At 46.9% G+C, this 13,568-nt stretch overlaps 1 protein-coding gene across 1 annotated transcript; it reads left to right on the forward strand.

Moving 5' to 3' along the window:
* Positions 1 to 7,116: 7,116 nt before the first annotated feature.
* Positions 7,117 to 8,052, forward strand: LOC102464082 (olfactory receptor 51G2-like). The gene has a single exon (XM_006128050.3). It carries the CDS (start codon positions 7,117 to 7,119, stop codon positions 8,050 to 8,052), a length of 936 nt encoding a protein of 311 aa, XP_006128112.3.
* The last annotated feature ends 5,516 nt before the right edge of the window (positions 8,053 to 13,568 follow it).

A 13,568-nucleotide genomic window follows, 5' to 3' on the forward strand; every position in this document is an offset into this window, starting at 1 on the left:
AACTCCACTGGGGTAGGGTCAGAACAGGGTGTGATATTCGCCACCCTCCCCCCTCCGCATGCTTTATGAAAGGAAAATATGGACACAAATATACATAACTCAGAACTGCTTGGGCCAAATTGCTTCAAGTAACCTATCAGTCTTCATGTCTTAATCGGCTGGGCCCCTTTATCTTAAATTGGTGTATGGATCATTCTTGTGTGTAAAATTAGAGTATGGACTACGTTATGATTTCAAATGTGTAAATGGAAAGCCATCAAGGGTGTTTCCAGTGTTTGGGCAATCTTATGCAAATAGTTTTTTGTCCTTAAGTCTTAGCAGTGGTTGGGCTGAGGGAGTCACATGATCGCCCCAACTGGAAGGATGGAATGTAGAAACAGAATTCCCGCCCAAAGGGAATCTTTAACAACAATAGGAAGCTAGCAGGTTTGGTCTTTGGGGGCTGGCTGGACACACCTGTAGGGAAGGAACCCAAGACTGCAGAGTGAGGAACAGCTCTGGTTTGGAAGGCTTAGCTTGGAAAGGAACAGTTTCAGGGTGAGTTTGTACTGAGGTTTCAGTGTTGGAATTAGCTAAACGTTCTCTGTTACTTTGAGTTTGTAACCTACTTTGCTCTGCCTGTTCTGACTTACAGACACTTAAATCTTACTGCTTGTGCTTAATAAAATCACTTTTAATTACTATCAAGCACAGTGTAAATAATTGTTACCTGGGGGAGCAATCAGAGTGCACATCCTCCTTCCATTGCTACAGGGGAGGGAGGGTTTCCTAAATAATTCATCTTGGGATTCACATCCCATCTGGGGAATGGTATTCCAGGAAGCTGGGCCCTAAACTGCATTTTCCTTGGACCTGGAGATTCAGCGTCTGCACTGCTTCTTGGGGGGATAAGGGGCAGTGATCTCAGGTTTGTACCTTGGCATGGGGAGACCAATGAGCTGGACCAGCAGGACAGAGCAGTGAGAAGTCCCAGAGTGCAGGAAGGCAAGTGGGAGTGGCCTTCTCGGCACTCCGGGAGGCTCCCACCACGGGGTCTTCTGTGACTGTACCCTGTCTGACTGCCAATAGCACCAGGTCCACCAACGGAGGAGGTTGCCCCAGGGCCTGGTGATTCAAAGGGGCATAGGTCTCACAACCACTGTAGCTGCTACTGTGGCAGCAGCAGCCACCAGAGCCCCTGTCCCTTTAAATCGCCGCTGGAGTCCTGCATTGCACACACGGTGCAGCTATGAGGGCTGGGGGAGGGGCGCTGTGCTCTGTGCTGGTCTGGCTGCCACTGGCCCTGCCTCTTCTGTCAAGGCTCCGCCCCACCTGGAAGTGCAGAGCCAGGCCAGCCCCACACCTAGCCCAGGAGCCTATAGAGGTTGTTGACCCCCCTGAACAGCACCACCTGATGGGATTTTATTTGGAATCTCACAGACTTTTCTGTCTTTCAACAATCCCCAATGTGTAGAATCCAGACACTTCTTGGGGATCTCAGGTTTCCGTTTTCCTAAGAAAGTTTAATGAAATTTAAAGCAAGCAGCATCCCTGGGTGCTTGGCTGCTGCCCTCGTTGCTCTCCTGAGACTCCACCCTTGCCAGGGGAGTCTCGTGCATGAGTTTGGGCATCCCAGGATCCTAGGTCCCCCTTTTCATTCTTCAGGGAACAGGGAAGGGAACTCCCCTCCCAGAACAATCTGAGGGAATTTTCCATGTGTGGAACCTTGTGGAATCTCCCTTCCCTGTTTGAGCTCGGGATTGTAATGTAGGAAAGGGGGCAGCTGGGGAGAAAACTCATTTATTATTATTATTATTATTATTATTATTATTATTATTATTATTATTATTATTATTATTATTATTATTATTATTATTTCAGCAAGATCACAGCCATGACAGCATCATGCTTACCATTCAGCCAACCCAGAAGGGAGCCATGTGGCTAATAAGACCCATACAAACAGTGCTGACAACCCCATATTCCAGTAATGGAGCCTGCAGCATCCTCACACATCCCCTGGGATTTGGCCTCCTTCTATTTGCCATTGGCTGTGGTGGGGTTAAAGCTGATGCACAGGAAGCCAAGCAGCTGAGGTTCCCTGACGGCCAAGTGGCCCCAAGGGAAGGTACAAACATGCTGCATAAAGGCAGTTGCCTCCCTATCTGAACACACACTGCCTGCTGCCCGTGCAACCTCTCCGATGACTCCTTGTGCTTTAGGGTGTAGATCTCTGGTGCCAGCAGCTCCCTTCTAGCAGGAACTGGGTACGTTGGCAGGTGTCACTGTCTGTAACATGCCAAGTGGAGGGCGAAGGCTGCAGGCTGTTTGCATTGGCAGCTGTTCTGTGCAGCGGCAGAGGACTCCGCTGGGCTGTCAGGGTGACTCAGTGATGGGGATGTTTTTGATAATACACAGATATCCAACGTTCAAAACCATCCGAGAGTGTTAAACCCCGATGCCCCAAGTCAGGATTTCACAAGGTCTCCTACTTCTACAGGTATCGTGTGCGCTGAGCCTGATCCTACCAGAAGCTGCACAATGGGAAACCCCACAGAATGGGAGGGGCTAGTTCCCAATTCACCTCAGATGTATTTGTTCCTGGAAATTCCACCACTAAATGCATTGTCAGTGGTTTTACTCTCTGCTCGATTTTTAGGTCAGGAATTCAGAGTTTCAAGGTGCTGTGGTAACTGCTCTGTTTCCTGACTAGTTGAGGGCACCTGGGCTTTTTTCCTGTGGATGCCCCCCAGAATCACAGAGCTACCAGCATCTCTGCCCCCTCTGGTCTCTGAGTGACAGAAGTCAGGCTTTGTACCTGGCCCTCTCATGGGGTGGATTCCCATGACCCCCCATCTTCAGACTGGGCCGTGGGCTACAGTGCACTGTGGGTCAAATGCCCTTGCTCAGAAGCTGCAAGAACATTCATCCTCCATGGTTCTTCCCTTTGGGAGGTTGTGACTATTGAGACGAGTGACCACCCAGCCTTCCTCAGCCAAACACTAGTCAGTCTGAGCAGCAGGAGTGAAATGTAGCCCGGGAGAATCGGAGAGTTTTCAAGCCACAGTCTGACCACGTCTCTGACCCCAGGCTGCCATTGTGTCGAGGACCTTCGCAGCCGAAGGCCTCATCATGCCTAACTAACAGGTGCTGGGGTCACTATTTCCTGGAGAGTGAGAGCTCTGGGAAACAATGTTTCATATAGTGACCCCAGTGCCTGTTACTACTCCCAATGCAAGCTACCGACTGACAGAACAGAACCTGAGGAGACCCAGTCTGCTACGAAGCCAAAGATAGAAGAGAGACCAAATTTTTGTTTGCAGACAAGCGGCAGAATGAAGATGGAGATGCTGCGACCTTTTCAGGTTCTGTAGAAATCCAGATGACAAGACCCACATTTCCAGTCCCGCTCTGACCTGAGAAATCATCTCTGAGAGAAGATTGCATGGAATGGAGTGGATTGACATATGTGTCCTAAGGTATAGAGGTGTGAATGTTAATTTAAGCCAAATCTTTTCATTGTGTTATATGTATTACAGACTAAACTTTCAAGCCATGCCTGTGTATGGAAAGCCAGCAGCAGAGTTGTGGGAATCTCTAAAGGAAGGAGCAGTGTTAACTTTACTGCTCCAAAGCATTTGGCTTTTAAAATATTTCGGAAGTTCCCCAAAAGAGTTGCCAATCAGTCTGTACAATCAATTATTTCTTCTATCAACAGTGGCTTGATACTGGTTGCTGGTAATTGGCCAGAAGGCATAAGCTTTCACAAGGGAAAAAAAACTTCAGGTGCATCTGACAAAGTGGGGTTTTGCACACAAAAGCTAAATCCTAAATACATTTGTTAGTCTGTAAGGTACCACAGGTCTCCTCGGTGTTTTTGTGTATACATACAAACACAGCTCCGCCTCTGATACCTGACCAGAAGGTGTTTGTGACACTTACATTCTGGTTCATGAACACCGTCCTTCTACGCTGCCTGGGCCAGACGTCCCCAAAAGTCCTGAGAAAAGAACCACTCGGTTTTCTTTTAGCAAGGACTAGTGCTGAGTTGCAGAAAAAGGAAGTATACAGTGGGTGTATGTAATTTACACTGGTAACCTGTCACACAATCGCAACTGAAGTTTTTTGCACATTCAGCTTGAAATTACTGTAAGCCTAGTGTTTGCCATATTCATCCATTTGTGATGCTCTCCCCACCCTGCTCCAGCTGAAATCACTGTCTGTTTTAGTGTGTAATTTCATAGAATCCTAGGGCTGGAAAAGATCTCAGGAATCATCAAGTCCAGCCCCCTGCCCATAGCAGGACCAATTCCAACTAAATCAACCCAGCCAGGGCTTTGTCAAGCCGAGACTTAAAAACCTCTAGGGATGGAGATTCCACCACCTCCCTAGGGAACCCATTCCAGTGCTTCCCCACCCTCCTAGTGAAATAGTTTTTCCTAATATCCAACCTAGACCTCCCCCACTGTAACTTGAGACCATTGCTCCTTGCTCTGCCATCTGTCACTACTGAGAATAGCCTCTCTCCATCCTCTTTGGAAGCCCCCTTTAGGTAGTTGAAGGCAACTATCATATCTCCCCTCACTCTTCTCTTCTGCAGACTAAACAAACCGAAATCCCTCAGGTGTCAGATGTCTACAGACCCTTGCATGGGGAGAGGATGCAGGTCTTGTGGGGAGAAAGCAGTAGGATGATCCAATTCTCTGCATTCAGTCAACATTTGCCGTGAAAATACTGCCGCTACTCTTGGAGTGCATCACCATGAGCATTTGGTAAGGAAAAGTTAATAACGCCTGATTCTGATCCAATTTACACATATACATCTGAAGTGAATATTGTAGAACTGCATGTTGCTGAATTCAGAACCCAGCCCTGTGGATTTATCCCATGTTCTGCAAAGAAGCAATGGCTTTATTTGAACTCTGTGGAGTGGAGAAAAATAACAAAATGCATGTAATGGGGCAAAGAAACACATTTATGAATACATTCAATGGAGGACAGTTCAATACAATGAATTTACACCCTGCCCTTTCCATGGGATTGTATGCATCACAATGGGACACACTCAGAAGTGGAGGCCCAGAAACGTTATTTTAGGGAAGTTCTCAACTGTAAAGCCACACAGAGCTCAAGTAGGCTGCAGAACTCAGGGACACAAGACAAGAAGGGGGCAAAAGAGCTTAGCAGGATTCACAGAAGGGCCAGATATTTAAATGGGTAACCAATAAATCCAATTACAGTAGTGAAGGGTTTTTTTAATGTCTTGGAAGGGCTTTAAATGGTCCTGATTTATACCAGAAAATATGTCTCTTTTGTGGGTATAAATGCAAAATCAGTGGTGTAGACGTGAAACTGTATGTTTGCTGATCTTTCATGAACTCCTGAGGGTCTCCCAACTTCCATTCTGTTAGCCGGGAGTTTTGGAATATAAATTGGGTATAAGTCTTGGTAAAGCTGACTAGAGATTTTCCTAGGTTGTCCCCTTCCTCCAGTCAAAAAGTTAGAGATTACTGATGATCTCTGTGTCTGAGAGGGAGTTTAGGGAACTACAAAATCTACACACACTGGCTACGTCTACACTGGCATGATTTTCCAAAAATGCTTTTAACGGAAAAGTTTTCCGTTAAAAGCATTTTTGGAAAAGCACGTCTAGATTGGCAGGATGCTTTTCCGCAAAACCCCTTTTTGCGGAAAAGCGTCCGTGGCCAATCTAGATGCGGTTTTCCGCAAAAAAGCCCCGATCGCCATTTTCGCGATCGGGGCTTTTTTGTGGAAAACACTACTGTGCTGTTTACACTGGCCCTTTTGCACAAAATTATTTCGGAAAAAGACTTTTGCCCAAACGGGAGCAGCATAGTATTTCCGGAAAAGCACTGATGATCTTACATGAGATCGTCAGTGCTTTTGCGGAAATTCAAGCGGCCAGTGTAGACAGCTGGCAAGTTTTTCCGCAAAAACATCTGATTTTGCAGAAAAACTTGACAGTCTAGACACAGCCACTGTATGTCTGGTACAAACTAATAACTACCTTTATTGCAACAGGCAGTATAAGTAAACACACTGACATGCCACGGGCAACGATTAGATAAAGAGTTTCAATAACCCCAGCTGGTATCATGAATACAGTCTAAGTATACTGTTGCAATTACCTAATAGAACATCATATTCATGCCCTCCTGAAGACCTTGAGGAGTTAAAGGAGCAGCCTACTCTGTTGGTATAGCAGGGATCTCAGTGAGAGATGAGAGATTAGGATAGGATAAGAAATGGAAGACTTAGGTAATATTTTTGATAAAAGTTTAGAAAGGTAAGTAATGAAAGGATGAGAAAGCAGATCACGAATGTGCCTGACACTCTCAGCCGCATAGGTTTATAGGCCTCCTCCCGGTCATTTCTAAGCCAACTCTCAAAGCCAAAAACAGATTTCTGCACTCTAAGGTGTTTGTGGGTGATCATGTTTGATTGGAGAATTAAATTAAAACACCTCTCTGAATATGCCTGAGCTGTCACGTTGTCTCCCCACGAGGAGGGGGTGTTTTTGACTAACATTCAGAGAAATACCGCAAGTCACATGCTGTTCCTACCTTTCTGAGGAAAAAGGACATTTGCCCCTTCAAGAAAGGAGATATTTGGGGCATACTGCTCTTAAACGCAGACAGGTATGACCTAACACCTGCACCTGTGAGACTGGTATTAGATGCCAGGTCTGATAATTCTATTTCAGGATATAGAAAATCGGCTTGGTGCCTTGTACATCAGCATATTGACTTTTGTGCTATTACCTATCCCAGCCCAATGAGCTAGAAAACCGACTACATATATTCTTCACCATAGATATTTATGGTTGAGTGCTATAATACCATATTTCAAGAAAGAACATCTTCTATCTACTATCCTTCTTATAATCTACTGCTGAAGTTAAGTTCTAACAGGATAAAATCTCTGTAGGCCTTGTGTGACTACTAAGATAGAATTAAAACAGGCAAAAATTCATAAAAAATATATTAGTTTGCAGACAAAATTAGACTAATAGGCTACAACTGAGCACAGAAAGATGTCTTTTTAAATATCTGGTCTCCTGTTCTTTTTCTTTTCAGGAAGGAAAGCTCATAACTCCTTGGACCTGCCCAGTACAGGATGTCAACTGCCAATGACACCAAATTCCAATCTGCAGTGTTCCTTCTCACTGGGATACCTGGGCACGAAGACGCCCATCTCTGGATTTCCATCCCCTTCAGCTTAATGTATGTTATTTCGATAGTAGGAAATGCAGTCATCATATATTTTATAAAAACAGACCCAAGCCTTCATGAGCCCATGTACATTTTCCTTTCCATGTTGGCTGTCACAGACATTGGCATATCGATAGCCACCATACCGACAATACTGGGCACATTCTTGTTTAACTATAGGGAGATCAGCCTCAATGCCTGTTTGGCCCAGGTGTTTTTCATCCACTTTCTTTCAAAAATGGAATCCTCCGTGCTCTTGTCCATGGCCTTTGACCGCTTCATTGCGATCTGTAACCCGCTGAGATATGCTTCCATTTTAACCCCACTGAGAATAGCCAAGATGGGGCTGGTGTTTGTGGTAAGAGGGGTGGCTGTAGCATTCCCACTCCCCCTTCTTCTAAAAAGGTATCAATATTGTCGAGCCAGTGTCCTGTCCCATTGCTACTGTCTAAACCAGGATGTCATGAAGTTGGCTTGTTCAGACATAAGAGCCAGCAGCATCTATGGCATGTTTGTGGCAATCTCCACTGTGGGGTTGGACTCGCTACTCATCTTCCTCTCCTATGTGATGATCCTCAAAACAGTGCTGGGCATCGCATCCCGCACGGAGAGCCTCCGGGCCCTGAACACCTGCGTCTCTCACCTTTGTGCCGTCCTGCTCTTCTATGTGCCAGACATCGGCCTGGCTGTGATCCACAGATATGGGAACAGCTCTACTCACTTGCTTAAGATTCTCCTGGGCTACGTCTACCTGATGGTTCCACCCCTGATGAACCCGATCGTGTACAGCGTGAAAAGCAAACATATTCGTGCTCGGATCATCAGGGCCTTCATCAAGTGAAGGGTCTGTTCATCACCCGCCTCCAGAGCTGGTGACACAGGAGACAACAAACGCTTGTGATGATACGGCCCTATAGTCCATCCCAGATGGACTCTGGTCTGGCTGAGAGGGAGAGGATCAGGGAAAGGGGAACGGAGCAGGAACTTTTGGGAAGAGATGGGATATAACTGGGGCTACAAGGGAAAAAGAAAGTCAGGGTGTGATAATTCTGCGACAAGTCTCAGCCCTGCAAACAAAGCAGTGAGCATGCCCCTGTGGGATGAAGGAGGATGGCGCTAGAGGGGAACAGCCCCATCCTCCTTCCTGCGTTTTGGAGAAGACTGAACTAATGTGACCCCCCCAAAGGGGGCTCCTCCTTTCAGTATCTCTTACAAGGGTCTCAGAGGGAAGTTTTTTGTGCCTGTAGGGCTTCCTCAGGTCCAAGGAGAAAACCTGGGCTGGCGTCTGTCCTCAGGGACCTGGTCAGAATGTGCTGTGCTCTGGGAAGCTGTTACCAATGGGCAAAGCTCGGCCTGGAGGACACAGGAGGGAAAGACGCTGGCCATCCGGGACAGGGTAGGAAGTAGCCAAGGGTTGGGAATTGGAATCCTTGGAAGCTCAGTATATTTCAGATGGATTTCTCACTGGGCTAGTGGTAGGACGTGCCCGCCACTGACTGGGCTCTGGGCTGGGACCTGGTGGAGCGGGAGGGCCTGGGTCCCCTAGCCCACTCCATTAGCCCCCAAAGGGGTCACTACGTCTGGGCTGCTGACTCAGGCCAGTAGGCCTTACTGCCCTGCAATAGGGAATGTTTGTTACTGACTTGGCCTCTAGTGCCCCTCTGACAGGGACTGCTGCAGACCTGGGAATGGGAACAATTATGGGGTAGAGCATCCCAGATTGGAAGGCACTGTGCCCTGCCTCCGGGGGGCAGGGCTGGTCTTACCACCCCATGACAGGGTCCAAATTCCAAATAAATAGCAGAGAAGCAGAGGGGAAGGGGAGGAAAGGAGAGGAGAAAAATAATTGGGAAAGAATAGTCAATTAGAGTTTCATGCTAAATGAAGCTGATAGAGAGGGTTCTAAGTGCTCTTACATATCTGGTGTTTGGCCTTTTTATGTCATTAGAATGTGGAATGTAGCGGGTAAACCATTTAAGGTCTTTGTTTAAACCTCTATTGTAAGTATCAAACTTGTAAATGAAATTAAGCTCTGCAGCTTCTCTTTCAAGCTGTTTTTTTTAAATTATCTTGTAATAATATGGAAACTTTGAGATCCATTCAGGAGTGTCTGGGCAGGTTAAAATATTCCCCAACAAGTTCCTGTGTAACTATGGTTGCAATCGGCCTCTGTGTCAGGTGACTAAGAATGTGCTGATTTTTAAACAAGACTTCGGAGGTGATCCTGGCCAGAGAGACCAATACGTCTAACTCCAGTACCAAGCATATGGGTTGAAACTTTAATAGAGATCTGAATTAATGGACATGCAGATGACCATACATTGTTAGGGAAGAATCAATACAGCTTTTCAAAGAGAAGTCATACCTCACCAATCCATTAGAATTCTTTGAGAGTATCAACAAGCATGTGGATAAGCATGATCCAATGCATATATCATGGACTTTCTGAATGATTTTGATTTTGACAAGGACTCGCACCAAAGGCTCAGTAACTGGTGACAAGATGGGAAACAAAGGCAGGAACAAATGGTCATTTTTCAGAATGGGGAGAGATAAGTATTCGGGTACTTCTGGGTCTGCACTGGGACCAATGTTGTTCAACAGAGTCATAAATGACCCGAATATAGGGTATATTGTGAGGTAGCAAAATTTTAGTATAACTGGTTCCAAAAAACCACCTAGATAAGTTCATGGAAAATAAGTCCATCAGTGGCTATTAGCCAAGATGGTTAAGGATACAACCCCCTATGTTGGGTGTCTCAAAATCTCTGACTTTCAGAAGATGGGAGTCGACAACAGAGGTCTTTCTGAATTGCACACATGTCTGAGGAGACTGTCTTAGAGCAGTTGTGGAGGCCGAGACATTGTAGGTGGATGGGCTGAGCTACCAGTGGAGTTTTGTGAATAAGTTTGGGGATCCCCAGATCCTGGGTCCCCCTTTTCAATCTTCAGGGAAAAGGGAAGGGACCTCCCCTTCTGGAACAATCTGAGGGATATTTCCTGTCAGGAGCCTTGAGAAATCTCCCTTCTCTGCTTGCAGCTCAGGTTTATAATACAAGAAAGAGGGCACCTGCAGAGAAATCTGGTTTCTTCTTCTCGTCATTATCATTATTTCAGTAAGATCAGATCTGTGTCAGCACCACTGTTACCACTCAGCAGCCCTGAAGAGAGCCCTGTGACTAATTAGACCCATAGGAACAGAGCAGCCAAGCCCAGATTCCAGGAACAGAGCCTGCAGCAGCATTGGTGCTGCAAGCCAGTTGTTTAGCATCACCTCCTCACATCCCCTGTGATGTGGCCTCCTGCTGTTTGCCATTGGCAGTGATGGGGGTTAAAGCTGGTGCACACAAAGCCAAGCAGCTGAGGTTCCCTGATGGCCAAGTGGCCCCAAGGGAAGGTACAAACATGCTGCATAAAGGCAGCTGCCTCCCTATCTAAACACACACTGCCTGCTGCCCGTGCAACCTCTCCGGTGACTCCTTGTGCTGTGGGGTGAAGACCTCTGTTGCCAGCGGCTCCCCTTCTAGCAGGAACTGGGTACGTGGGCAGGTTTCACTGTCTGTAACATGCCAAGTGCAGGGCGAAGGCTGCAGGCTGTTTGCATTGGCAGCTGTTCTGTGCAGCAGCAGAGGACTCAGCGGGGCTGTGGGGTGACTCAGTGACGGGGCTGGGGGGCAGGCAGCACTAGGGAGCTTGGGAACTCTCCCCTACATCTGTCCATGCTCCGTGGTGTGTTTTTCAAACTACACAGAGCTCAGACATTCAAAAGTAGCTCAGAGTGTTAAGCCCCGGAAGCAATAAGTCAGCATTTCTGGAGGTTTCATGTGTTCTGGGCCAGATCCTGCCAGGGGCTGAACAAGGGGAGAGCCCACGGACTAGGAGGGGCTAGTTCTCAATTCACCGCAGATTTATTTGCTCCTGGAAATTCAATCACTCAAGGCATTTTCAATGGCTTTACCCTCTGGCTTGATTCTGAGGTCGGGAACTCAGAGCTGCATGGCACTGTGGTAACTGTTCTGTTTCTCAACTAGTTGAGGGCACCCGGGCTCCTTTCCCGTGGATGCCCCTCAGAGTCACAGAGTCATCTCTGCCCCTCTCTGGTCTCTGACTGACAGATGCCAGGGCTTGTACCCGGCCCTTTCATGGGCTGGATTCCCAGGCTCCTCTCACCTTCAGACTGGGCCGTGGCTGCAGCGCACTGAGGGTTGAATGCCCTTGCCCAGGATCTGTGAAAAGGTCCAGCCTCTGTGGTTCTTCTCTTTGGGAGGTTACAACTAGCAAGACGAGTGCCCAGCCAGCCTTCTAGAGCCAAACACTGGTCAGTCTGAGCAGCAGCAGAAAAGTGAAACATTGGAGAATCAGAGGGTTTTCAAGGAACAGTCTGTCCACGTCTCTGACCTTAGGCTCCCATTGAGTCGAGTTTCCTGGCACGCTGAGGACCTCTTCATGCCTGAATAACAGTTCCGGGGTCACTGTATGCTGGACAGTGGGAGCCCTGGGACTCAATATTTAACATGGTACCCACAGGGCCTATCACCACTCCCCATACTACAGACTGACAGACCAGAACCTGAGGAGAACCAGTCAGCTGTTAATACGAAGAAAGAAAAGTTACTTAATGTTTGTTTGTAGACATGCACCCTTAATGAGGGTGGAAATGCTGCAACCTGATGACCTTCTGTGACGAGGTAACTGGTTCTGTGGACACGGGGAAGTGAGTGGATGTGATCTACCTTGACTTTAGCAAAGCTTTTGGTACAGTCTCCCAGGCTATGTCTAGACTGCAAGCCTCTTTCGAAAGAGGCTCTTTCGAAAGATACTTTCGAAAGAGCCTCTTTCGAAAAAGAGCGTCTAGACTGCACGTTGAACTTTCGAAAAAGCGGCTTGCTTTTTCGAAAGAAAGCATCCAGTGAGTCTGGATGCTCTCTTTCGAAGAAGCCCTATTTACATTGAAGAACGCCTTCTTTCGAAAGAGGAACTTTCGAAAGAAGGCGTTCTTCCTCGTGAAATGAGGTTTACCGCCATCGAAAGAAAAGCCGCGTTCTTTCGATTTAATTTCAAAAGAACGCGGCTTGAGTCTGGACGCAGGTGAGTTTTTTTCGAAAAAAGGCTACTTTTTTCGAAAAAACCCCTGAGTCTGGACACAGCCCCACAGTGTTCATGCCAGCAAGTTAAGGACGTATGCATTGGATAAATGGACTGTAAGGTAGACAGAAAGCTGGCTAGATTGTCATGCTCAACAGGTAGTGATGAATGTCTCAATCTTTGGTTGACAGTCGGTTTCAAACTGAGTGCCCCAAAGGTCAATTCTAGGGCCGGTTTTGTTCAACCTCTTTATTAATAACCTGGATGAGGGGATGAATTGCACCGTCAGCAAGTTCACAGATAACACTAAGCTACAGGGGAGAGTTAGTTATGTAGAAGGGCAGGAATTGGGTCAAGAATGACCTAGACAAATTGGAGGATTGGGCCAAAAGAAATCTGATGAGGTTCAGCAAGGACGAGTGCAGAGTCCTGCCCTTGGGACGGAAGAATCCCAAGCATTGTTACAGGCTGGGGACCAACGGGCTAAGCAGCTGTTCAGCAGAAAAGGACCTGGGGATAACAGTGGATGAGAAGCTGGATATGATTAACCATATAAACATCCAGTCCCTCTGTGAATCATGCTAAGCTTTCTGGCACCTTCCTGTCTTGTCTCACTGAGTTCTGCAGCCTACTCAAGCTCTGTCTGTTTTTACCATTGTAACCTTCCCATACACATCCTTTCTGAGCCTCTACTTCTGAGTGTGTCCTCTTGTGAGGTGTGCAATCACCTGGCAAGAATACAGTCCAGAGGCATTGTATTTAGCTGTCCTCATTTGAAGGTGGTTTCTTTTTTTCCTTATTGTATGAATTTTTTTTATTTTTCACAGTCCAGAGAGTTCAAATTAAGCTACTGCAATTAAGCTTCTTCTGCTTTGCAGAATATGGGACAAGTCCTTGGGGCTGGGTTCTGAACTCAGCAACATTCAGTGGTGCTATATTCCCTCCAGATACAGATGTGTAAATTGGAACAGAACTGGGCTGTACTAATTTCCCTTACCAAATGCTCGTGGTGATGCAATCACAGAAAGAGAAGCTAAAGTATTTGCATGGCAAATGTTGACGGAATCCAGGGAATTTGACCATCCTACAGCCTTCACCCTACGGAACCCACATCCTCTCCCCATACAAGGGTCTGTTGACTTTTGGTAAGTTACAAATTAACACAGGCAGGGTATGTCTACACTACCCCGCTAGTTCGAACTAGCTGGGTAGTGTAGACATACCCTCAGTGACTTCAGCTGGGGTGGGTGGCGAAAGCAACACATGCGTAAA

The sequence above is a fragment of the Pelodiscus sinensis genome, chromosome 1 (assembly GCF_052426305.1).
Source record: "Pelodiscus sinensis isolate ZL-2025 chromosome 1, ASM5242630v1, whole genome shotgun sequence".
NCBI classification, from domain to species: domain Eukaryota; kingdom Metazoa; phylum Chordata; order Testudines; family Trionychidae; genus Pelodiscus; species Pelodiscus sinensis.